The sequence below is a fragment of the Pelmatolapia mariae genome, linkage group LG7 (assembly GCF_036321145.2).
Source record: "Pelmatolapia mariae isolate MD_Pm_ZW linkage group LG7, Pm_UMD_F_2, whole genome shotgun sequence".
NCBI classification, from domain to species: Eukaryota; Metazoa; Chordata; class Actinopteri; order Cichliformes; family Cichlidae; genus Pelmatolapia; species Pelmatolapia mariae.
This window is the reverse complement of record NC_086233.1, coordinates 29,226,444-29,253,489: the sequence shown is the minus strand read 5'-3', so window position 1 is coordinate 29,253,489 and position 27,046 is coordinate 29,226,444. Positions and strand designations below refer to the sequence as shown.

Here is a 27,046-nt window from a genome sequence, read left to right as displayed (position 1 = left end):
CAAGTAAAAGGTCTCGATGAAGAGTCCTGCTCGGACCATCACCCTTCTCTGGTTGGACCACATACACAGGAACATTTTCCAGTTTCTTAACAACACGGTACACCATGTGTTCCCATTTATCGCCAAGTTTGTGTTTACTGCGCAGGCGAACGTTCTTGACTAAGACTCTGTCCCCAGCTTGAAGTGTGGACTCTCTGACTTTTTTATCAAACCTGTTCTTGTTTCGCTCAGCAATCCTCTTGGAGTTTTCGAGTGCAATCTGGTAACTTTCCTCAAGCCTAGCTTTCAGATTGCGCACATACTGGGAATGGGATGTTGGTGAGTCCCCTGTAACTGGCAACCCAAAGGCAAGGTCGACTGGTAGCTTGGGTTTATGACCAAACATTAGCTCATAAGGGCTAAACCCGGTAACCTCACTCTTTGAACAGTCGTAGGCATGGGTAAGAGGCTTGACAAAATCACGCCAATGAATCTTTTGCTCATCCTTCAGGGTGCCCAGCATACCAAGCAGGGTGCGATTGAATCGCTCAACGGGGTTACCCCTCGGGTGATAAGGACTGGTCCTTACTTTTTTAATGCCTGTGATAGAGCACAATTCCCTAATCACATGTGACTCAAAATCCCTCCCCTGGTCACTATGAAGGCGTTCGGGGAACCCGTAGTGAACTAAAAAGTTTTCCCAAAGGTTTTTGGCCACAGTGGTTGCCTTTTGGTCTCGGGTGGGCAAGGCCACTGCGTATTTCGTGAAATGATCTGTGATGACCAACACATCTTTGGTACTCTTACTGTCAGGTTCAATAGAAAGAAAGTCCATACACACCAATTCCATTGGGCGTGTGGTTTTGATGTTAACCAGCGGCGCTGCCTTTTCAGGCGAGGACTTCCTTCTAACACAACGACCACAGTTCTTTATTTTGGTCTCAATATCAGTACCCATCTTAGGCCAATAGAATCTCGCCCTCACTAGATCATGAGTCCTCTCCCACCCCATATGACCCATATCATCATGGAGCAGCTTGAGAACAGTAGACCTAAGAGAGACAGGGAGTACAAGCTGGTAAGTTGTAACTGAGTCACACTGTCGTTTCCTAAACAAAAGGCCATTTCTCATTTCAAAACGTTTCCATTCTCTGAGCATCAGTTTTATGTCAAATGCTTCAGACCTGTTTTCACGTGGAACATCAGCACCAGATTCTAGTAACTGAATGACGTGGTTTATGCTTGGGTCAGCTCTTTGGTGTTCTTTAAGCTCATGCTCAGAAAACAAGGGAGCAGCTACTTGACCAGATGTTTCAGCATCACTGTATGCATCAGGAATGGCATCAGCACTCATAGCCAAGGACTCAACCAGAGTGACATAAGGTGAGTTTTCACTTTTCTCATTGACAAGATGCTTATTACATATAGCTGCTACAGTGTTAGGGCATACACTGTTAGAGCTTGGAAGGAATCCGAGAAGACGTGAGGTGAGTTGTTGAATCCTGTTTTCCTCTTCCAGTGTCACACTATCTGCAGCCAGAGTTTGATGAGGCCTCCTTGATAGGCCGTCGGCATCCTGGTTAGCCTTCCCAGCTCTGTATTTGATTTGGAAGTTGAAGGTAGACAGCGCTGCTAACCAGCGATAACTCGCTGCGTCAAGTTTTGCCGTGGTCAGAATATATGTAAGCGGATTGTTATCCGTTACAACAATGAACTCGTTACCGTAAAGGTAATCATAGAATTTTTCGACAATGGACCATTTCAGAGCTAGAAATTCTAGCTTATGAGTTGGATATCTGGTCTCGCTTGGTGTCAATCCCCTACTAGCATAGGCAATGACGCGCATTTTACCATCCTGCTCCTGATAAAGAGCGGCACCCAGGCCCGTGGTGCTAGCGTCAGTGTGCAGAACATATTGGAGCTTTGGATCTGCAAACCCCAATACAGGGGATGATGTTAACTTCTCCTTAATGCATTCAAAGGCTGACTGACAAACAGATGTCCATCTGTCTGCAAAGGGTTCTCGAGGATTGAGATATTTGGAAGTGCCTGTTTGTTTCTGGCCTTTTCTGAGAGGTGGATAGCCGCATGTGAGGTCATTTAAGGGCCGGACTATCTTTGAATAGTCCTTAACAAATCGGCGATAATAGCCTGTGAACCCTAGAAATGACTTCAGCTGTTTCAAGTTTTGTGGCACTGGCCAGGTCTTGATAGCAGCAACCTTTTCAGGATCTGTCTCCACACCATTTTTGGAGACAATATGGCCCAAATATTTAACTGATGTCTGGAAAAAGCGACATTTTTTCGGGGACAACTTTAAGCCATATTCACGAAGACGGTCCAAAACATGCTTTAGCCTCTGTTCATGTTGCTCGAGGGAGTCTGAGAAAACAATCAAATCGTCTAGGAAGACGAGTACCTCCTTGAGATTAATGTCTCCCATACACCTCTCCATTAACCTCTGAAATGTGCTGGGAGCATTTGTGATGCCTTGGGGCATTCGATTGAACTCATAAAACCCCAGTGGGCATACGAAGGCTGTTTTGGCTTTATCCTCCTCCTCCATCTCTATCTGGTAATAGCCTGACTTCAAGTCCATGACAGAGAACCAGTTTGAACCAGATAGGGCGGAGAAGGTCTCTTCGAGGTTTGGCAACGCGTAAGCGTCTTTCACCGTTTGCACATTAAGCTTACGGTAATCCACACAGAGGCGTACCTCACCATTCTTTTTCTTGACTACAACGATGGGGAATGAGAAGGGAGATTCTGATGGTCTTATTACCCCAGCATCGAGAAGCATTTTAAGGTGTTTCCTGACTGCTTCGTAGTCATTTGGATGAATGGGCCGCGATCTCTGTTTTATAGGCGTTTCGTCTTTAAGCTTGATCTTATGCTTAACTTTAGTGGCATGGCCAAAGTCGAGATCGTGGCATGCAAAAACGTCATGGTAGGCACTAAGACTCTGTGTGACCCGACTTTTCCATTCCTCGGGCAGAGGTGAATCGCCAAAATCAAAAGTCAACTGGTCACTGGGTAATGAACATGAGTCTGCAGACAGGCTGCAACACCCTACAGAGTTTGCACTCGACGTGGATTGAGTTTCAAGAACTTGGTCTGCAATGTGTAGTTCAGCAAGAACACAGTTGCCAGGAAGCATGATGTCATGATCAGTTTCGTTTCTGATCCAAATAGGATGCTTGTAAGGACTTCGCCGTGGCACTGTGATAAGGCAGCAATCGACAAAGATTCCTCCCGGAAGGGCTGAGGAAGTTGGCTGCTCTACAACTGCCCATCTGTCAGTGGGTGGTGAATTTAGGTGGGCGTAACTCTCTAGGCAAACCCTTTCATGAGCTGGTATTACGTAAGGTGTGTTGCCCCTCAGTGTCATTAGTCCAAGCTTTCCTGTACTTTTTGTTTCATGTCTATGTTCAAGGATTTTTAAAATCTGACTATAGCCATAGACTGCTGATGAAATGGGAGTATCCCTACAGTGTTCTTCATATAAAACATCAAGGGCATTTGTACCAATTAAAACTGGTAAGTCTGTGCTGGAACGTAAGTCAGGGACAATGAGAGCTAATGTAGAAATTTGGGGCTCAGACTCAACAAACTCTTTTGGAAAGCCAATTGGAACTTCTACATACCCTAGATAAGGTACAACTTGTCCATTTGCACCCTCAACATCTAAGTCACTGATCGGCTGGATGGGGAGATCAGACAAATGTCTCTGGTAAAATGAGTGTGAAATAGTCGTTACTTGCGACCCAGAGTCTAACAAAGAATTGCAACTCACTCCAGCTATGTTGACATTAGCTGTGCACTTCTTGCCAATTAAGCCCTCTGGAAAGCTAGAATGATGCATACTTGTTTGTGCACAAGAATGTTTTCTTGGGGGCTTTTGAGTGGGACTTGTGTCGCTTCTAGTTCCAGTTTGTCCCTCAACTGAAACAGGAACTAGTTTAAATCAGAGTCACATTGGTCTTCCCAAGCTTTTTGTTTCGCCCTTAGCTCTTTCCGCTTGGCTTCAACAGTACTGGGATTCGGCTCATTGTCACAAGAGGGAGCTATATGGCCATCCTCGCCACAGTTAAAGCAGAACCATGGGCGAGGCTTTTTGTTTTTGCCAAAGACTTCATTTTTCAATTGAGAGTTCTGGGTTTGTGCTTCCTTTAGCTGCTGTTTCTTTACAGCTTTTGGGAATTTTGCCTTAGGTTTCTTTGCAACCATGGTTTCCATTGAAGCTTTTAAGGAAGTTAACTGTTCTTGCCGCTGAGCAATTTGCTTTTGCAGTTTCTTGGCAGATGCTTGAGCTGAGCTGTCAGCAGCAGCAGCTTGAAACTCAGTGTTTGAGTAAACATTTAAAGGATTGGACTGCACCTTCACTTTTGAAATTCCCAAGTGCTGCTTCATGCGAGTTGACTTGGCTGCCTGCTTATCTTCCTCTGTTCGCAAGAGTAAAAGCAGCTCAGAAAAGGAGGGTGGACTGGATTTCTTTTGCTCTAGATGGAGGCTAGCGATTAGGTTATCATCCCAGCATCCCCTACAGAACTGCTTCAAAAGCTGCCGATCGAAATCACTAACTGGGACTCCTCCCCCTTTTACAACTTTGTCAAGGGTAGTCTGCAGCCTGTGCACATAGGCTGAAGGTTTTTCGCCAGCATTTTGGTTTGTACTCAAGAATTTTGCGAACAGCTCATCAACGTCATCTACAGTCCCATATGCAGAATCAAGCAAGCTCAAAAAGTCTTTGGGGCTGGACAAGGGACCCAATTGTTTAACAATGTTTGCAGCTGGCGGTAAGAGGCTTTCAATGATCCTCCGCACTACTTGTCTTTCAGGAACAGAAGAATCTGCAAGATAAAACTCAACATGACTTCGCCAAGTGTCATAGTCAACCTCCGTATTAGGGCATGGAGTTTTTCCAGAAAAGGACCTGAACTTTGCAGAGCTTGGATAGGATTGGGACATGTCAGTACTTTTGACAATGTGCTCCACAATGACCCTCTGGACTTCAGGTGTGGTCAAGTGTTCAGGGTTCAAAACAGGGGCTGGTCTGTCAATAAGGGAAGGATTGATGGTATCAGTGGTCAGAGTGGGTGGGATAGTTTCACTGCTTGGTCGCCTCAAAACAGAACCAGGTATTAAAGGGACTGGGTCATCTACTGAAATGACCTTAGAGGGGGCTGTACCCTCCCTTTCCCCAGCAGAGGCCTGAAGTTTGTTAAGTTCACTGAGTAGTATTTTCTCATAATCGACCCCACTCACCTTAGCAATCCCTTTTAACTTAGAAAGGTAGGACTCTGTACTACTAGCCGTTAGCTTAGCACTGTAAATTGGGGATAAGAGTTGGATGCCATGAACTACATTTGGGTCAGATGTTGTTCTTTGACAGGGTAGTTCACCCTGAATCGACTCAATGGCTGTGCCATACTCAAACTCAACTATAGCTGTATCTTTAAAGTCGGGGTCAGAACTAGTAATTTTCACTGTTCCTGCAATAGAACCATAGTGTTGCAAAAACGTAACAACTTCTTCATCAGTCTCTGTACTAGAAAACCCACTTATTAGTACAGCATTTGGTACCTTGATACGTTCACGTTCAATGACATCCATGTTACTTCAGTGGAAAAATGTGCAAAAATTGTCATAAAACTGCCAAACTGTGTGCCAATGATTGGATTAAAGGCATTAAATAGCCAACTCCTCCTGGCTGGCTCGCCACTGTTATGTAACACCTACTTAGTATAGTAAGGTTAAGCTTATCAACTAGATTCGAGAGGAGTAAAATAAATTTGAGATAATTGAGTGTTGAACAGCCGGCAGATTTATTACAATGTCACAATGGTGCGGTAACCCAATGTAAACAACATAGAAAATTAACAGAAGATCAACAGAGAAGAGCGCTCTTTTGAAAATAACAACAAAATAAAATAAATAGTCCCTTTAGACCTGACTCCTGATGAACAGGATATTGTGAGTTCAATAGTTTCCGGAGAAACGATCCGTATGAAGTAAGCAGTTTTGCTCTTGCTTATCTGAAATCCTGTGATCCGAAGTAAGTCAGACTGTAGCTCTACTCCTGCATCCAGAACAGCTGGCCACACTGCTTTTGGATTCGCCAAGAGTTTTCACAGGGTCTGGCTCGCCATCCATATCCAGAACCACTTCAGATCCAGGATCACAAAAAACCAGTCTGCACATACAGTACAGAGCAATAAACAAAACAGTTCTTAACAGTTTTTCTAAATAAAATCAGATCTCATAACGTTTTCAAAATCAAGTACACTGTTGTTTTAACATTGTTCTGTCTCTATGAATTCCATTTGTATTGCTTTACAGCATTACAATCAATTGTATTTATATACCCCCTTTTTAAGGCATATGTAATCACATCATGAAATGTTTGTAACGTAACTAGTTTTAAATAACTTATTTACATGAATCAACCCATAACTGAAATCACAAAGTGCAGAAAAAGCACTGAACAATGTTCATGGCTAAAAGAAACGTGTATCCTGCATTAGTTTTGCACATTTGTGAAGATGCCCAATCAAATAGACAATAAAATAAGATACGACACCCCATTTCACATACAATTCAAGTACTCCGACTGGTTTTAGGCTTCTTAGACAATGCAGAATTCACACTGTTGCAGTATTTACCACATGTAAAATTAGCATAGGTTTTCCTGCTAACTTATCATCTTTAGTAACTCACCGGAGTTCCCAAGAAACAAACACACGCTCTGCCTGGTTTTGGTCGAGAGTAAAACACATAAAGGCCTCTGAAAAGTACATAACTTTAAGTTAGAGACTGTTAAAAATACTTTATAACACTTATTTTATATCGAAAGACTCACTGTGTAGCTTGTTAATTGCTCTCGGGTGTCTTGCTCCGTTTTGCCTAGCTTAATGCAGCAGCGTGCTTTTGTCGCATTCACTGAACTACGGAAAATCAAAGTGTGTTCAAGGGGTGTCGGAAATAATAATACAAGGTAAAACAAACAAAATACTAGTAACCATGTCTATAGGGGTTACAATTTCAACAGGCAGTGTCTTACCTTTAAATGCCCCGGGGAATGCCTCCTCACTTTCACTACTGATTAGCGTCTGCCCGTCTAATCACCACGGACCCCGGATCTCTCCGTCTACACCTCCAAAATTCCCCCTCTCACCGGACGATGCCCCCAAATGTTAAGGTTCAGATATTGAGGAGGAATCCAAAATAACCACCACTGATCCGGCCGTGTGCAATTAGACGGCATTTTAATGAATACACGCAGCGTGGAGCCAACACTGTACAGATTCAGTGTTGGACTCTCTTACAATAGTCAGAACCCAATATTTATAGGGGTGAAACAGTACAGCGAAACAGTACAGCCCCCCTTTCTGTTGCCAGGCAGAAACCAAAACCACAATGACTTTTAACATAGTTTAAAAAGAACATCGTTGCGTCTCCATCCAGGTGCCTTCCTGTTGTCCCCGGACGCTCGCTTATCGGTCTGGAACATCCTGCAGCTGTTTCTCAAACAGTCACATATGCACGCACAATTTTGCAGTTGCAAGCAAAACACAAGATTAACTTTTACCTATATAACTGAGTCTATCTACGATGTGTGTGTGTGTATGTGTCAGCCTCTGCTTGCACTTTGTTTCACCTCTCAGCTCCCCAGCTAGACCTTGTAACCTTTCCACTAGACAGAAGGCCAGCACAACTGAAACTATGTGTGTGCATGTGTGTATGTCTGTCTGTGCGTGCACAGAGTTTGCATATGCTCTCTGCACCTTAGTTGACCTCAGCTTAAGCAACCAGGCTAAGGCTATCCTGTGTGTGCCGATCTTGACTTATATGTAAAATGTATAAAACAAATGTTCCAATCTAATACAACTACTTAAAGCTTAATCAGCGATAAATGCATACAAGACACCCTACTCTTAACTTGCACTTAGACTCTGGTTTCAGTTTCGCTTCTGCAAAAGCATACTCTGCACAAGCCTGTGTCTCCTGTCAAGACCGTGTAGGCCTAAAGTTAGACCTTCTCTTCTATAAAATAATGTGGCCAGGAAGTACGTATTCAGATTATAAATTTAAATCTCAATACTACTCAGCAAACCAGCGAAAAAAATTCTTCTTCTTCTTCTTCTTCTTCTTCTTCTTGTGCTTCTTCTTCTACATTTTAATGGCGGTTGCAAACAACTTTTAGTTGCATTATCGCCACCTTCTGGACTGGAGTGTGGGTCGGAGAGGTTTCTCCGCCTCCGTTTATCTCAGATAAACACCTGTCGTTCTTAAAAATCCAAACACTACCCTATAGATTACATCCCCTGTACTCCTTCGAAATATGTCAGATAACTGAATGTTGTTTTACAGTTTTTTTTCTTGTTTACTTTAACCTCCCAAGACCCGAACTCTGCCACGACATGCATTTTTAATTTCTCTTGGATATTTGTGCATATTGGGGCCCAATGAATGTAAAAACAAAGAATTTCCAGATTTTTACCTTAGTTTTTGTTTTTTAAAAAATGAGAGCCACAAATGAGGATATTCATTTAAAATGTTGATAGAACAGTAGCAGTATAATGTCCTCGTAAGTAGATATCAGGCCCGTGTAGAGCAAATTTGAATATTTTGGTCTAAATAACGCAAGATGTGATGTCCACATATGTGGACGGCAGGTCCTAGGAGGTTAATAAATAAATTCAACTCATCCAGGTTCACTGTGTGGCTTGGCCACACACACACACACACACACACACACACACACACACACACACACACACACACACACACACATTGTCTATAGGACGATTACTTCATCCTAAGTCACTGAAAAATTAGTTATAGCAGGCTGATGTTCATGTGACGTTCTGGCCAGTCTGAAACCATTTACTTGGCAGTAAATGACACAGTGGCCAAAATGTAAAACTGTTCATTTAAATAAATAAACAAAGCAGTAGGGAATTTTTAAATATTTGTTTTCTTTATTTTGATTTGCAAATAACTACATTTGATGTTTTTCCGCAGTTTTTTTTAGTGCTCTTCATCAAGTGAACCCCTCACCTGAAGTTTTTCACTTCAAGCCAATTAATTTCAATCCAATTGGATTGAAATTATCAACCCCAACAATCAAATGATCCCCTATGAGCAAGCACTAGGCAACTGTGGAAAGGAAAAACTCCCTTTTAACAGGAAGAAACCTATGACAGAACCAGGCTCAGGGAGGGGCAGCCATCTGCCATGACTGGTTGGGAGATGAGGAGCCAAAAACATAAAAGAGAGCACAGCATATTTCCTTAAGATCTGAGTACAGGCTTTTCATTATTTTCAGTTTTGATTTTCTTATTTACTCGAAGGGCATGAACCTTTAGCTGCAGATTGTAATTTTCTGCCTAATTTTTTCTGACGATCATACAGGGCCGCTCTGAGACTTCTCATCTCTTTTTGATATTCCTCCATCAGATGTTCCAGATGGGCCACTTTATCATCAAGGTTGTCTTCAATCTCATCTGAAACTAATCTCTCTTTTTCAAGGTCTTCTGATGATAATTGATGATAATTCTTTTCGAGCTTTAGAGTGTTCATCTCCAACTGGAGATCTTTAATTTTCTGTTTAAGCTCTATATGCTCAGATAGTTCTCTCTCCACTGACTTATACACTCTGCGTAAATTCAGATGGCCAAAAATCTTTGAGAATCCCCAATAAGCTGCAGGAGCAAGAAGGCCCAGTGTGGCAATACCTAAACCTATGTCAAGTAGGCGTTTGGCACCACGACGCCATGAACCACTAGTCTGTACCTCGTCAGCAGGTGGTTCAGAGGCAGGACTCTCTGAACTGCCTGCTGTGGCAAGATGTAAACCTACTTCAAGTAGGCATTTGGCACCACGACGCCATGAACCACTAGTCTGAACCTCGTCAGCAGGTGGTTCAGAGGCAGGACTCTCTGAACTGCCTGCTGTGGCAAGATGTAAACCTACTTCAAGTAGGCGTTTGGCACCACGACGCCATGAACCACTAGTCTGAACCTCGTCAGCAGGTGGTTCAGAGGTAGGACTCTCTGAACTGCCTGCTGTGGCAAGATGTAAACCTACTTCAAGTAGGCGTTTGGCACCACGACGCCATGAACCACTAGTCTGAACCTCATTAGGAGGTGGTTCGGAGACAGGAGTCTCAACTTCCTCAGGTTCAAGAGGAGGATTCTCCAGCTGCAGAAGTTCATCAGCGATCTGACATTCCTCTTGCACATTGTTCACATTAGCCGATACATTTTGTTTTTGCACCATACTGAGCACATCCTTAAGATCTTGGGCCGTCTGTAGCCTTGTTTCTAAAATTTTATAAAGGTCATCTATCAGTTCCCACTTGTACACAATTTCCCTGTACTGTCTTTCTATTATTTCATTATTTTGAATTATTAAATGCTGAGCTTCTCCTGCTTGGCACTCAAGATTTTCTAAAGCAGCAATGCTCCTTTTCTGCTTAAATAGAAACGCTTGCTTTTTTTGAATCTCATGCAGATGCATCTGAATGGTTTTAATCTCTGCCCTGTTCTGTTTTGTTATTATTTCATTGTTTTTAAGTATTAAACCCTGTGCTTCTGCCACTTTGCACTCAAGATTTTCCAAAGCTTTCCTGAGATTTGTGTTGTCTTTATTTTGTTCACCTCTCTCACTTTCAACATTGGACAGGTCAACAGCAATGCTCCTTTTCTGCTCAAGGAGAAACACTTCCTTTTCCTGAAGCTCATGGAGCATCAGATTAATGGTTTCAATCTCTGCTGTGTACTGTCTTTCTATTATTTCATTATTTTTAATTACAAAACACTGAGCTTCTCCCACTTGGCATTCAAGACCTTCTAAATCAGCAATGCTCGTTTCCTGCTTAAGGAGACACTCTTGCCTTTTCTGAAGCTCATGGAGCATCATCTCAATGGTTTCAAACCCTGCCTGCATTCTTGTGTTATGAGATACCTGTGCCTCAGTCTGTCTTTGTGATGAATTAATGAATCTTTCCTGTGACATTTCTTTAAAAACTTTACACAAAGTGTCGAAAGAAAAAAAAGAACGCTTGTTGAATTCTTTAAATGTAAAAGTATTCCCTTTCTCAAAGAATACTAGTTTGCAAGAACAAATCGCTGTTTCTGAAAATGCTCCAAGTGAAACTGTGTTTAGGAAGGTGAAAGTGGGGTATTTAAGCATTTCTGTGGCGGCGACAGTGACGTCAGCGCTTTGATCTTCTTTGATCTTCTCATACAAAAGCGCTGACGTCACTGTCGCTGGAACCCATCAAAGTGGAGCGTTTGCATTCCGCGCATGCTCAGATCATGCGTATTGAAATGAACGGGAGTGTGTTTGGGTTTCAATTGTTTACCTCTGTTTTAGCCATTGCTTAGGCTTCGGTTCTTTGTTGTGCAAGAAAAACAACACCACCGCAACTATAAAAGTGTATTTTTAATTTTTATATTTGTTAAGCTTGAACAGCGAACGTTTCCTTTGTTTGTTTTTCCACTGAGCGTCAAGAGCAGACCGATGTTATTTGGTGCGTAAACAAAAACTCCAGTCAGTTTAGACCCATGGAGTCGGCTTTAGGTCTGAGCTTTAATTATGTTTACATTTTGATTTCTAAAAGACAATATACTAGTTATATAAGAAAAAAAGTGCTAAGTTTGATGAAAATAAGTTGTATTCCAAAACTGACGGATCATTTAAAGTATGAGAAACCTGTAATGAGGTTTTGAGCTGAATCTTTGCGTTGTGGGGCAGATTTTTGCAGTTTTTGCTGGTTTTTTGAACATGTTGTTTGAGGAATTGGTTGACTTTAATTTCTGTATAGAGTGCAGCAGAGATGAAATGTTTTGTTCAGAAAATATTGTTCTCAAATTAACAACTTTTTGTTTTGTTCTCTTACACATTTTCACTAAAGGTGCAGTGCTAACATTTATGCTATAAAAGAACTACACCAGAGTAATAAGACTTGAACTTCACTGTAAGAGCCAAAGGGAATGTTTAGGTTTTCTTTATTTGTTATGGTGGCACTTTAGATTTTCCCCGCACCTCAGATAATTGCATCCTGGGGTCGCACGTTATTTACCTGACGTTCTCAACACGGAGGTTGGGGGAGTGGTTTGGTTGCAAACTTTTCTGCTGACCGTCATTTTAGCACGTCAGTTAATACATTTGTACATTTGTTTTGAATCAAAGCGCAAAGTTTGTTGTTTTGTTTTAAAATAAATACGCAAACACAAATGGGACTAAGTGGCTCATTGGAGACACGTCACACATCCACATTTGCGGATGGAAGTCCCAACATTCAAATGTGTTTTATCGCATGCATCAGAACAATGAAGAGGATTTGTGGATATACGTTTTGGAGTCACGAAGCTTTCAGATAGTCGGACGCTGTTCTCAAAGGAGTTATTGGAAACGTCACCGCCACAGTGACACGAAAAAGATTGACGCAACATACACATCAGAAGCGGTAGGACACGCAGATTCACTCGGTGTATTATTGAATGTTTTGAACACAGTTTGTGTCACCGCTTGTCCATTGGGTACATTGGTTTGCGTTGTGTGCTTGCATGTGCTTGATTTGGCAAGCTGGAGGAAGCTGGTCTGATTTTGACAGCTTGTGACGCTGTGGATACTGCGCATTGTTTGCACGTAAGAAAAGCATTGGATATGATCGATCTTTCAAGCTGTGGAATATAATATTGTGTTTGCTGCATGTGAGAAAGTGACAATTAGTGAAACATAAGAAGCCACATGAACTGGAAGAAAAAAAAGATCTGCAAAACTGACGGGTAAATCACGTGCTTATAAAATGGAAACCACAGAAAGAGCGAAAACCTCAGGTTAATATCACGCGTTAACCCTTGAATTTTGTTAAAGAACTACGGTTGCCCTGAGAGGCCAAACGGCCCGCAACTTAAGAAAACACAGAAACCACCCGCAATAAGAAAAACGCCGCAAAAACGCAAAACGCAACTGAAATGGGGGGAAAAAAATTCCAAAAGCACAAGGGAAGTGTTTCTGGGGAGACAATAACCCGACGGAGCAGTTGCAGGAACCAAAATATGCCAAGAATTGCGCTGGGAGACATTTAAAAGAAGTGGAGGATCTATCGGTTTTGTGAGGGGGAAAAAGATGAGAGGTAAGTGGGTTAGCCTAAAAATCCGTCATCAGTATTATATGAATCTTGATAAAACACATCTACCATGTTTTGGATTCCTGCAACTGGTCTGTTGGGTTATTGCTTTTGGAAACCGTAAAGAAAGAAAGGGTCACCGTAAAGAACTGATTAAAAAAAAAAAGAAGCAAAAGCTGTGCAGTTCAAATTGGAAAAACTGAATGATTTGTATCAAAATGCTGAAGCAGTTCATGATCCATTCATTTTACTGATTCCGGAAGATGAACAAGACACTCATGTTGACTGTTTGGGACGCATCACAAAATGTAATAATGATTTTGTTTGACAGCGGGAGCAACTGGAGCTGGAAACAAATATAGCTGCCACGGTTGCAAAAATGAAAGTACTTGGAGACTCAAAAGGATCCAGCATTAAAAGTAAACTTACCAAAATATGTGATGGTATGGAGTCTTATTTTGAAAAGGGACAAAAGGTAACTAATACATTGAATACTAGTCCTGATGATCCTGTACATGAAAAGCAACATGTGCATATCTTTAAGGAGCATAATGTTGCAGATTGACACGCTCTTAACTGGAGGCAAAGTTCCAAATTAACCACAGACTTTTTCTGAAGATCCCTTGACATAGCAGTCAAACATTAGAAATTCACATGAAAATAAAAGTGTGTGTGGTAAGACTTGACTGAAGTGGCCAAAGAAGTGCAGGAGAAAAATGCTGTCCAGTGTAGCAAGTGATTTATTCACCAATTAAATCAACGGATTTAAGGTCAAACTGCACACAGCTAAACTGACCTGTTTTGTTTTTTTATTCCTGAACACCTGCGTTCATCTGCTTAAATAGTCAATTCACCCTGGACTATTCCATTAGGGCAGGTAAGGCAAACATATTCTCCGACCTATACTGCTACTCTTCCTAGCAATAAAACTCTACGGTATACTCTAGACATCTTACAACAAATCCTGTTTCTCTACTAACACTCTAAAATCAGCTTTATTAAATTACAGGGATTCTCCCCCTTCTTCTCCTGGTCTCTTCCTGTGACCTCAGATTAACCAGGAAGCTATAAATGCAGGAAGTAAAACAATATTTCCTCCTTTTGTTCCTAGAACACAGGTAGGTGAGTTCAAACAAAACCAATTAACAGTTAAAATAAATACATGTTAACTTAACAAACTTGTAGGAATTGATTTAAACCAAGATGTTATGTTACATAATCTGTAAAAAAGCAAAACATAAACAAACCCGGGATAGTAGATGTTTGCCTATTGCAGACTACATATGAAATATGGTTAAATCAAAACAAGAATGTTAACTAAGAATATGGACAAGTGGTGTTCTTACCCACTTTGTCACAATGTTCTCAAGTTTCTAGTCATGAAGAAGAATGTTACATCTTATCTGTCACAAGTAAGCAAAATGAACCCACTGCTTGATTAATCCAACAGCATGATTTTTCTTCATTACCTAAAAAGGAGAGCCCAGTTTTTGATGGTGATCTACTTCAGTACCTGTCATGGTCTGGGTGTGTTTGTGTGCCAGTGTTTTTTTTTTTTTCTTTTTTTCTTTCATTGAGCCGGCAGTTTCCCTCTGGGAGGATCCACAGTGTCCCTGCTAATTGCTCTCACCTGTGGGTAATAAAGCTGTCGAATTATAAGGCCAGCGCTCTCAACTTCGCTTTGCCAGATTCGCAGCTAACCACAGTTAATGCAGGCCACTGTTGTGTTTTGTAAACGTCATAGTAAATTACCTTGCCCTTGTACCTGCATGCCTCAACATCAGGAGTTTTGGATTTCTTACCACTCATCCGGATCACTCTCCCCTCCACGCTGCTGATCCACCTGCGACAAGGAAGCAGTTTACAGGAACTTTCAGAGCCAATATCTGCCAGCATTCTTCTGGAACCATACCTGAACTTGGTTACTCTTGTTTCAGTGACTCTGACCCTTGCCCAGGACCCTCCATCCAGTCTGACTCTCCCTTTGGCCCCCAAATCGCAGAACTGCAGTTTCATTAATTGAAATCTCACTTATTGTTTGCTTAGCTCAGATTGATTGCATAAGTGCTCCATAGTTTCGGCATTGTTCACGGCACAAGTGTAAACTCGCTGCTTAGTTCACAGTTGAATAGCCTTGTTGCATTCACTTGTTTTCTAAATAAACTTTGTCACTTAAACGTTCCCTGTGCTCCATCTGCATCCTGCATTGGAGTCCTTTTCTCTCGGGTCGGCTACGACTGTGACGCAGACTTTTATTAAATGATTTGAACACAACATTGAAAGCAGAAATAAAACCCTAGAGGTTTTCTTTATTATTTAGAACAATACACAAAAGGACAACCAAGAGAACCTGTGAGGAGTTGCCTACACATGACTTCAGAAGCAGGATTCAGAAAGTCTTTGTTACAGCAGCATTTTGGCAGCATCATTGGCTGTTTCTCGTATACGAGGAAGACCAACTGGTCAAAAGTTACCAGTACTTTTTATGCAAAAATGCTGATAAACTCAATTTATTTGAGTTGTCTTAATTTAGAAAATACTAAGTAAGCCGGAAGTTTTGCTTCTCACTGCGGAAGGATGAAAGATGTGTTTTGAAAATGCCAGGTCACTACCGTCCTTCTCCCTCGCGGATCAGTCCGCATGTTCATAGTGCCAGCATTTGTTATGGAATATGTTGATCAAACCTGGAGAAGCGTCAGCTCAAGATGTTATCATCGGGTGAGAAAGCCGAGAAAGACAAAGCTGATTCTGATGCGTCGGGTCCGCTCTGTGTTACGTCTTTGTGTGGAATCCGTGTGCCTGCTCTCATTTGCTGTTTGGTGGTTGTGGAAATAGTTTTGTGAGCTTTAAGGCACCGAAAGCGCTTTACAATGCCATTATTCATTTACGCTCACATTCACACACTGGTGGAGGCAAGCTACGGTTGTAGCCACAGCTGCTCTGGGGCAGACTGACAGAAGCGAGGCTGCCATATCCCTCTGGCCAACACCAGTAGGCGGTAGGGTAAAGTGTCTTGCCCAAGGACACAACGACCAGGACAGAGGCCGGGGATCGAACCGGCGACCTTCCGGTTACAGGTGCCCTTCCCAACCCCCTGAGCCACGGTCGCCCGTGATTGCACAGCCATTAAGGATGAAATCAGTTTCTGAAAAATGTTCTGTTTTTTTCTCCCTCTGCTTGCTTCTTACTGTCTTTGAGGCTCGGGACCAGCACTCCTGTTGTTGGACAAAAAGAAATCAACTCAGTGTTTTGGTTTTCCAATATATTAGCAACTGTCAGTGAGATTTATATTAATCAGGCTGAACTTTAATCATACTTTAGATCAGCCTGTTTTACTTATTGTTTAATTTTGCTATGGTTTGGGAAAGTTGTTTCTTTACTGATCTTTTCCTGTCTTCTGTTATTAGACTTGAGATATGACTGCACTATGCTGTTGCTGTGACTCCAGTTAATTCTACAAGACATGCTGTGTAAGTAAACAAACAACAACAGTTTGGTCTGCATTTCTTGAAAGATCACATCCCCCAAACTTAGTTTAGAGGGTTTACACTGTATATAGTGAAGTCTGCAAGTTTTCTAACAGCAAAATTTGTTTTGTGCCCAAATCATTTTGCACATCATTAGAATGAAAGTTATTGGCCATGTTTGCATAGACCTTTTTAAAATGATGCTTTCATGACATTATTGTGTGTTGAGAAAATATATTTTACTGTTATTTTATCATTGCATCAGAATCATATGTAATAAGCATTACATTAAAGCATTTATTGAAGCTATTGACATTACATTAAAGTTTGGATGACAGTGACTGTTATAACCTCATGTTAATCTTCTATTTACAGGTGTTAGTATAATCATATAATCTTTCATTGCAGGTGTAACCATGATCATCTTTATACATATTGCCCCCTGGTGCTTATTATGGAGTTGTGCTCAAGTCAGTAAGGGTTAAAAGCTACAGTCAGCGGGATGTCTGACTGATCTATTGAGGGAAGTGGCTCAGAGCGTAGAAGGCCGCACACGCTTACAAAACACATATACCATGTTATGCATCATTATCCTTTATTAAGTGTGCCTATGTAATGGCACACTTATTACTATTCGACGGATTTATTATTCTTATACTTATTATTATTTTTCTTCCGCCTGAAATTATGAACCGTTTCACGGCCCGCAGCTTTGAGATGACCCCCACGTATGTCACACCGTTTCGTGCGGCTCGATCGGGAATAGGGTGCTATGACTTTTGGTAGGGATTCGTTGCACAGTTTTCCCAAAATTCCACAAAAAAGACCCCATTTTTCCCCATGCATTTCGATTGGGAAGGGCCCAAAAAAAGGCGCCAACCCAGGCCACTTTGAAGGCCTACCGCTCGGCCATACTTTGTCGTGGAAACGTCATTTAAACTTTAAACGGGTCACAAGATGTTGGACTTTTATTGACCAAATCCTCGTTGCAATATCTTTTACGGTTGTTTCACAAGAGCAGTTTAAGTTTTAGGAAAATTGAGATTTTCACGGAATGTTCGCCGCACTGTCAACTGCCAAAAAAACAGAGTGTGGGGAATAATTTAAAAAATTTGTCTTTCTCTTCCTGTCCCATCCAAACTATTTACCCTACATCAATAATTTATACAGCAAAACGTAGCTATCGTTGTCTTCTTTCATCCAATGTTTTTCTTATCAAGATCAGATTTACGGTTTTCTCACAAATGCCATCAAAGCGCAGCCTCCTCCCTCTCTGTCCCCCATAGACGACCATTCTAAAACTGCTCTCAATTTTCAGCTCAAACCTAACATCGAAGGGTGTCTTTACACTGTCACCACGTCAGTATAATACACTCTACAGGCATGAAAATTTAATATGTTGTAGTCTGGAAGTTCCTGCCACTCATGGTGAAAGAATTATTGCGATCGGACCTACAGTTTTCTCTTGGCAAGCATTTGTTTCAGAGCTTAATTCCTGTTTGCCCAACTCTCTGTCTGACCCCAACTGCAGAGTGTGTGTGTGTGTGTCCCATCCCCTCCTGCCACTCACAGGAGTTACTATAGCAACAGGCCCTAACAGCTGAGTACAGGAAAAGCTGATGACTCTCTGCTTAAAACTCAGCAGTTTTTTGCTCTAAATACATACATCCTGATGACTTTGGACAACTGATCCGGCAGTAGCATAGGCACACTTAAAATTTCTTCGGAAATTTTCGCTTTCTAGTTCATTTATATTCTTTTATTAAGCGTTGAGTAGTGGCATTTGATTAGAACATTTATTCAACATATTAGCTGTATGGTTTCAGTTAGGTTATTCCACATATGAAGAGTTGGCCTCTGTCCTTACAGACAGAGTGAATGCTGAGGTCGAGGCACACACGCACACACACAAGCAGTAGTTAAACTCATGTGAAGGGGAGAGTTCAAATATTTAGAAAACAGTTTGCAAGGCCTTGTAGCTGTTTGATTGTGCTTGCAGGAGAGACTGTTTGTTCCAGGGGATAAGCAGAGTTAGAAGATTACTGGGAAGGATCTGGCCTCGGGAAGAGGAAGATGTTCTTTTAATGTGTTAAAAGTTGTCAACATTGATTGTATTGTACCTACTTTACGCATGAGGGGACGTTCTAATACCCTGAGGTTCATAAAAACTATTGTTCTGTGGTTTTCGGTGAGAGATCAATGCTGTCGGCGCGCAGTATTCATCTCCCACACGTGTGCATTAAAATCATCGTTTTGACTTGACCCGGCCGGACCAGTGTTGTTATTTTGGTTTTCCTCTTGTATCCATCCCCAATATTTTGAACTCGTAACAGTGTTGGTTGGTGGTCAGGGCTATCCAGACTGACAATTGGGACATTGAATGTCAACTCTCCAGTGGGGAGGGAGCCTGAGATTGTCTAAATTTGAGTCTGTTCTATACCAAATGCAGAAAAAAATATTTTAAGAAAGCAATTAAGTTCATGTTCCAAAAAATATGATTGTTTGCTTGCAGGACAACAGGAGAGATGGGTCCTCCGTCACAGATGGTGTGGTCAGTGAAGATGGTCGCCTGCAGGTTCAAGCTCATTGCATCTCCAACCCACATCCACTGCCACTCTACTTAAGGGAAGTTAAAGACTAGAGCAGGGCGATATGGCCAAAAATTATTATCACCATATGTATTTGAAAATTTGCGATAACGATATAACTGACGATATAATTGATGCGAGACAAAATACAACTCCACAACTTTACTAGCGCAAAAAAAAAAACAACCCATCCATTTATTTTCACTTAAACAAGCAGCTGTTTTTTTTTATGCATTAAAGCTATATCAAAATTTAACAGTGCAAATGCAAATTCCTTGCTGAAAGTTTAACCCAAATGCATTTCCAGTAGAAATGGGCTGACATATCCTGAGCATAACCATTTATAATATCAACTGAAGTTAAAAAGAGGTGCTTTGCAACATTAAACTGCAGTGTGTCTGTGAAGGTTCTCAGTCATCCAGGTCATCGTAGACTAAGGAGCTTGGAAAGAAAAGCGTCTGGACTTCTTGAGTTGCTTGAAGACGTTTCACCTCTCATCCGAGAAGCTTCTTCAGTTCTAAGGGGAACTGAAGAAGAACTGAACTGAAGAAGCTTCTCGGATGAGAGGTGAAACGTCTTCAAGCAACTCAAGAAGTCCAGACGCTTTTCTTTCCAAGCTCCTTATTAAACTGCAGTGTGCCAAATAAAAAAGCCAAATATGTATTTTTCGGACCATAAGGTGCACGGGATTATAAGGCACTTTAAGCGAAACAAAGCAGTCAGATAAATCAAACTTTATTCAACTCATTCTTCTTGCTTCCTCCACTTCTGTACCATTGATTCATTAATGCTGTATTCTATCACAGCTGCTCTATTCCCATGTTGTTGCTGTATATTAATGACTAACCTCGTATTGTGGATGGATTATCTCAGTTGTTCTCCTGACTGAAGTTTGGTCCGTTTACAGCATCTTGCCATGTGATTGCATTTGTCCCTAACCACCACGAACCCTCACGTTAACCTTTATCGAGTGGAAAAGTGTTAGCGTTTATCCTCCAGCTTCACTGTTTATGTTATGCTAACATAGCTGTGTCGCTAGCGATCACGTAGCACATCATTATATACCACATAGCCCAACTTCAGTAACCCTACAAACGTCACTGCTGTTTAATTTTCTGTCTTCATTTATGTTGGAAGTGATAGCAGAGCTATACGTTTGAATTTTTTCAGAAATCACTCAGTCAGAACATGCTATACCATGCTTAGGTAACTAGCGAGCTAACTTCCGCTTAAATGTAATAAATTCTGTTTTCATGGATGCCTGGATGTTAAACACCTGGTAAAGCAGCAATGCTGATCGTTTTATTAAAGATGAAAGAATTTAGACAGTTTTTAACTCTCAGTGATGCTGTGTGTTCGGTTGACTTTGGGACCTGAGGCGACGGAGTTTAGGACCCAGATTACTCCCAGATTTACAAGCACCTTAGTCCGACAAATATGGCAATAACGACGGCCCGCTTGCATGTTCTACAAAAAAATGTGCTTTGCTGTGTATCTGACGGACAAACACCAAACCAGTTCCACATCACTGAAGTTGCACCATTTTTACAAACCGATTCTGTTTCATCCGTTTCACTCAACAATCAGCCATGTGCGTATGAAAACAAAGGCACTGCGCATGCGCGTTTTACCCATATTCTATCGCGATATTTCATTTTCTTATCGTTGCCTAACATTGTACCGGTATTACCGTGAACGGTATAATATGGCCCAGCCCTATTAAAGACTTTCTTCTGCACCTACATTTGGATCACCTCGATCCATGACAGTCATTCAGGCAGTAATGCCTGGACTGGAAACAAGTCATCTTTAAAATATTACAATATTCCAGCTCCTGTGTTGGAATGAAAAACAAATGTGTTGTTTAAATTAGAGACTGCACTTGTGACAGAACAATAAATATATTTTATCTTGATTATATAAGTAATGTAGGAGCCATATGAGTTGCTCTTTTTTGACTAAGTGGGTTGGTTTAAATGGACTCACTGTATTGGTGCACGGGTGTGGGGCGTGCCTCATGGGTGTGGTAGATGATAAATGTGGTTGCACTCACCTGTTCACTGCACCTGATGTTGGTGAGCAGAAAGGTAGGGTGAGCATGAGGCAAAATTTTCTGTTGAGCGCAGCTTGAATGACTTTGATAGATTTTGACTGTAACTTGATGTTTTTTGTATAGTTGTGCACTAATTGATGCCATAGGCCAAGTTGTTATTTGGCATACTAATTGGTAGTGATGGGTAGATGAGGCCTCGTGAAGCGTTTCAGCACATTCCCCAAACTGTGTGGACACAGTTTTGCTGTTTTGCTCCATACTGACACCTGCTGGACCTTAAATATCATTGTAGGCAACTTACTTGAGACTCACAACATTTCACAACAATTCAATGACCTAGTCATACTTATACACTGTAAGGTATTGTACTTTCTATGGAATCATTTTATATCTTTTATGTTGCAAATATTGTAGACATCACCAGTGTGTGAATGGGTGGATGACTGGATGTGTAAAGCGCTTTGGGGTCCTTAGGGACTAGTAAAGTGCTATACAAATACAGGCCATTTACATCTTTAAAATATAGTGTGAATCACATTAAATGAAAATTAAGATGAAAGTATTGTGAATGTAATATTACCCATTCGACTCAGTTTATTATAAATTTCTATTCAGAAATATAAGTTTATCCAATCTTTTTGCATTTAGTCTATTGTGTTGTTTTTTTTTTGTTTGTTTGTTTGTTTGTTTGTTTTTTACACCTTTTCCCCAGCTTTGGAAAACTCACAGGCACAGATGAAGCTGGGGTACACAAAAGCTGTAAAGTCAGGTGGAAAAGGTTCTGATAAGATGTCTTCCTATTCCCCCAGTACGTTAAAGGATCCTCTGATCTTGGAATTTTTCTCTCTGACACTCTCCACAATACTAAGGGGTTGGCAGTCCTTTATAATAAAATTCAGGACTGCTTGGTCCAGAACAGTCTTCCTAGATGCTTGATTTGAAAAATAAAACGCATACTAATAAAAAAAAATGATGATAAAGCTGTTCAGTGTCAGTATAGGCCGACCTGTGTTCATTCTCAGTGTGTTTGTCTCCTCATTTTCATGTTTGGCTCTGTAATGCCTCTGTAACACTGAGGATTTGCTTTTGTTTGTAAGAAAGCTCTGCAGAACAGATGCAACATTTATCCTGCATAAAATGAAATAAATAATTTACACTTCAAGTCAAATTGCTGTTTTTCCTATTCTGATAGATTACACTGAAACAAACGGTTACCTTATTTGCAGTTAAAAGATCAAAATGATCCCACACAGCAGAAACGTTTTTCTTTCGGGCTCCATTTTGTTATGGAGAGATGTGTATTTTTTTTTCTTTGCCAGAGTAATTTTGTGGGGGGTTTTTTGGTGGCGACTCATTCCGTTGGCAGATACGGATGCGGTACCTGTTAAACAGAGTTCAGGGAACAAATGAGCCTGTACAGAGTACTCAAAATAAATAAGTTGTCCAAATTTAGTCATTTTTAGCTAAGCTTTACTCAACTTTTTTTTTTAGTTCTGGGAACCAATTAGATTTTACAGTACACTTATACTTGTTTGCTATACCATAAAACAATAAAAGAAGGTACAACCTCTTCTCGTGACCGCAGGATGTGAGTGTGTATGCCAGAACACTCTGGAAGGCACACAGAGTCTTTACAGACTGCTAAGGATCAAACCTCTATCAACATGCAATTGATTATAAAACACTAAGCATATATGAGTAAATATTTCTAAGCATAAATGACTTATGAATAAAATAAGGGTGGAGGGGCCATGGTCATTTAGGGTGGGGGTGGTGATTCCAATGAGACCAAAATATTGCACATGAGCCAAAAATATTGCACAGAGCATGGAAAGAGTGAGATATTGCACATAAGACATTGCACATAATCTTCTTGCCAGCTGTTGTGCAACCAGCGTACCACACGGGGATGGCGTTTGGTACGCTGACCTCTTCCTTTGTTTTCTTGGTGTTTAGGGTAGAGATGGCACGATACCACTTTTTTATGTCCGATACCGATATCATAAATTTGGATATCGGCCGATACCCATATGAATCCGATATTGTGTGTTTCTTAATCAATAAAACTGTTTTTTAATATCTCGCTGCATTTTGTATAAGTTCATACTCAAGTTTAAATAAACAACAACACTAAAGCTATTCTGCATTATACCTGTGTGTGGGGAAAAAAAATACACTGCACCCAAAATATTTCATAGTTCAGCAACACTGATCAATCTAATAAACTTAAACCTACTCCATCCTCCCTATTCTGGTATTTTAAAGACTACTTAGCAGAAATATTAAGCAACCTAACTAATAGGGTTGCAAACTCCCAGCAACAAAAAAAAAAAAAATAGGGAACCACCCTCCACCTCATGATGCTTAATCGATGTAATCAACTTTAATTTGATGCAGGATGAAAACAAAATGCACAGAAACAAATAATTTTTCAAGAATAAGTAAATAGATTAAACATCTTTCTTCAACAGAATTGCAGGATTCACAGATGGTACTTTCCCAAAGGAAAAAGTACTATAGCTTACTAGGGTATATTAGACTTAACAGTTACTATATACAGTAATGGACTTCTACACATTTTACATCAGATTAAAACTTTGGGTGTAAGATTCAGATAATTATTTATTAAAAGCTAGACATTTTAAATGAGAATAAGAAAGAAAGGTATGTCTTTGTGCCCCCCTTTTCCCTGTTCATGCCCTATCGGCCCCCCTGGTTAAACTTTGCTAGATCCGCCCCTGCACAGTTACCAGCCGTCAGCTGCGTAGAAAGCGATCCTGGTCTAGAAAGTAATATTAAATATATTCTAACAACAGCTTATCAAGCTTAAACGTGCTGCTGTTGTTCAGCCGCTGGTTTTACTCTTTCTGGCGCAAAGTGGGCCAAAAACAAAGAAGAGAGACGGACTCGTGACAGAAAAGCCGATCAGCTGATCATTAAGCAGTTTCACGATTGAAGTAGCAGCAGGAGAGCGAGAGGCAGTCGCTCCATATATCGGTTGTTAAGCTTAACATGGGAACGCTTTACAAACATTCAGAGATGAACTTACACACTTGCTTTACTTCTCTCCGAGATAACTTCGGCGGAGATGAAATGGTCTGGGTCTAGGTTTAAAAGCTTGTCTATACGAATGTCTGGGATGATGGTATTGAAGGCCGAGCTGAATTCAATAAAGAGCATCCTTACTGATTTCCCAGGATACTCCAGGTGATGCAGAGGAGAGTGAAGGGCGGTGCAAATTGCATCCTCTGTGGACTTTTTTGCCTTGTAGGGTGGGAGGCAGTCCTTTATGTGCCTTAGGAGCAGCTTCTCGAAGCACTGTGCAATCACTGGAGTCAGTGCGATGGGTCTGTAGTCGCTGAGGCTACTGATGGTGGTTATTTATGGTCTGCTCTTGCTCTGCTGTACATGTCCTGGTCCCCAGATTTGTGTGTTGAGTTGCATGCCTTTAACAATGCCTGAACCTTACTCGTCATCCAGGTTTTACGTTTGGGGTAGAGCCGGACAGGCTTTTCCGTGGAGACAGTGTCCATGCAGTGCTTGATGTAACCTGCGGTTGTGTGAGTCTCTAGTTCATCATGTTAAAAGACACTCCACTCTGTGAGGGTACTTGAAAAGGTTCTGAAAGCGTGAGGAAACACATTCCTGTAAACCAAGAGAAGACACAAGTACACGTGTTTCTTTCGGGAATGTTCCTCCTCATATACAGGGCGAACATTTGTACTGTTTTAAAAGACCTTAAAGTCTCCTCTTATTTTTCTTAAAGCACACAAACTACAGAGTTGTGCAGTGAGTCAACGTGTTATTAAACAACATATCATGTGACCCAGATGTTGACCCGGAGATAATGGAGGAGTCAACTTGATGGAGGTTTTGTGACTTTGTGGTGTTTTCCTCCTGCAGGCTGTCCTGTCGTCTCACTCCTCCCCTGCTTGATCCACATGGACTCGGCCATCTCCCACCACAACAAGCTGCAGACTGCTCACACCTCTGTAAATACCCACACTGTGTAACACACCTGCTGTTACACCTTTTTGGTGCAACCCTTTAAATTTGGGGTACCCCTTTGGCCTCTCCCCTTTTCTACAATTCCCTGTAGGAGAGGAACTGGAGCGGGCAAGTTAATTACTTGGAGGTCTTTCATTCTTTTTACCTTTCATCGCAGGAACACAATGCAGGAACACAGCGGTTACATATACAGTAGTGTGCCAAAGGTTTAGGCAGGTATGCAACAACGCTGTAAACATAGAATGCGTTCAGAAAAATAAATAAGTAAATAAAATTATATATATACTGTATATATATAGCGCCTTTCTAGACAGAGTCATAAAGTGCTGCACATAAGATAACCAGTCATAGAAAGGTAAAACAGACAATATCAAACAGACAATTTAAAACAGGCAAAATTAACCAAAAGCAGTTTTTTTTAAAAACAACTACTCCATCCACAATTCTTAAGGTTTGGGGGAGAGAGTTCCACAGTCTAGGGACGTAGGGCTGTAGCAGATCAGAGATGTAGGCTGGTGCCAACATCTCTGATCTAAAAGTCAAGACCAGGATCTTAAAATGGCCTCTGAATTCAACAGGAAGCCAGTGTAGCTGAGATAGCAACGGTGTCACATGTGAATACAGATTTTGTCAAAACCCTAGCGGCAGCGTTTTGCACAACCTGCAGACGATCCAGAGAACCTTTGCTTAGATACATCAACAGTGAGTTACAGTAGTCCAAGCGTGAGGAAATAAATGCATGTATAGCAATCTCCAGTTCAATTCATTCCATTCAATTCAGTTCATGAATGATTAATGATTGTTTATTAACCCCAAATGTATTCTACAGCAGGACAACGACCCCAAACACACAGCCAAAGTCATTAGGAACTATCTTCAGTGTAAAGAAGAACAAGAAGTACTGGAAGTGATGGTACGGCCCCCACAGAGCTCTGATCTTAACATCATCGAATGTGTCTGGGATTACATGAAGAGACAGAAGGGGTTGAGGAAGCCTGTATCCACAGAAAATCTGTGGTTAGTTCTCCAAGATCTTTGGAACAACCGACCAGCTGAGTTCCTTCAAAATGCGACGTGATTTAGATTTCTCTTTTGTTCATTCACTGCATTTTGTTGATTGATGAAAGCTTTGCACAGTACTGTATGTAATTATGTTTGTGATTCTGTGTCGTAATCAATGTTCTCTTCAGTTTAAGGACCCGCTGCCTTAATCTTCTGGGCTTCCAGCAGTTTATGGAAGACAGTGAAATGACCTCTGACCTGATGGACGAGGGAAAGGAGCTGAACCGCCAGGGTGAGACTGTCGCCACCATCTGAATTCTGTTTAACAAGACAGTTATAATAAAATATAATATTTGTACAGTTATAGGAAGAGGCGGAGGGTAAATACCTCTTTGTTTCTTCTGTTTAGATTTCAGAGAAAACTAATCAGTGTATGATATAACAATAGAAGTCACTCACACACATCAAAGTCCTTTTACACATCTTATTCTAATAACATAAAATATATATTTTCATTGTGTATTAAGTGCACAGACTGCAGTTTACAGCAGGTTTCCTCACATATACTATATGATTCCAAAATAAGAAAGTCATCTGCTGGGAGAAGAAACAACAGTGAAACGGGAAGTACAAAGAAGCTGCTCATCACTGGATATTCTGCTTAAGATTGAAGATTGAACATCTGCCTCCCAGCAGGTCAGTAAAACCGAGACAGCTCTTCAGAATCGGCGACAACATCTCCAGCACCATCAGACTGAGAACAGGAGCTCCTCGAGGCTGTGTTCTCACCCCACTGTTGTTCGCTGTC

The 27,046-nt window shown here is 41.1% G+C and overlaps 1 protein-coding gene and 1 long non-coding RNA gene across 3 annotated transcripts; one reads left to right on the top strand and one right to left on the bottom strand.

Moving 5' to 3' along the window:
- Nucleotides 1-5,838: 5,838 nt before the first annotated feature.
- Nucleotides 5,839-6,978, bottom strand: LOC134632154 (uncharacterized). Its single transcript, XR_010094469.1, has 3 exons — nucleotides 6,839-6,978; nucleotides 6,697-6,763; nucleotides 5,839-6,172 (listed from the first exon to the last, which is right to left on the bottom strand). It is a non-coding gene; the product is annotated as an uncharacterized LOC134632154 (long non-coding RNA).
- Nucleotides 6,979-11,328: 4,350 nt separating this feature from the next.
- LOC134630945 (G-protein coupled receptor-associated protein LMBRD2B-like) lies at nucleotides 11,329-27,044 on the top strand. Of its 2 annotated transcripts, none has more exons than XM_063478768.1 (6): nucleotides 11,329-12,454; nucleotides 16,528-16,590; nucleotides 25,132-25,220; nucleotides 26,066-26,310; nucleotides 26,427-26,530; nucleotides 26,935-27,044. In XM_063478768.1, the coding sequence occupies exons 2-6, from the start codon at nucleotides 16,584-16,586 to the stop codon at nucleotides 26,940-26,942; spliced, it is 453 nt and encodes a 150-aa protein (XP_063334838.1). In that variant the 5' UTR covers nucleotides 11,329-12,454; nucleotides 16,528-16,583; the 3' UTR covers nucleotides 26,943-27,044. The 2 variants fall into 2 exon arrangements, with proteins under 2 accessions (XP_063334838.1, XP_063334837.1); XM_063478767.1 differs by lacking the exon at nucleotides 26,935-27,044 and adding an exon at nucleotides 26,825-26,931 and having other exon boundaries at nucleotides 26,066-26,253.
- The last annotated feature ends 2 nt before the right edge of the window (nucleotides 27,045-27,046 follow it).

What these genes read in the sequence shown, in the direction of transcription:
- LOC134630945 (XM_063478767.1), top strand. An exon ending in TGCAGACTGCTCACACCTCT is followed by an intron (nt 25,221 to 26,065) that starts GTAAATACCCAC and finishes TGTATTCTACAG; the next exon opens with CAGGACAACGACCCCAAACA. An exon ending in AAAGGAGCTGAACCGCCAGG is followed by an intron (nt 26,531 to 26,824) that starts GTGAGACTGTCG and finishes TTCCAAAATAAG; the next exon opens with AAAGTCATCTGCTGGGAGAA.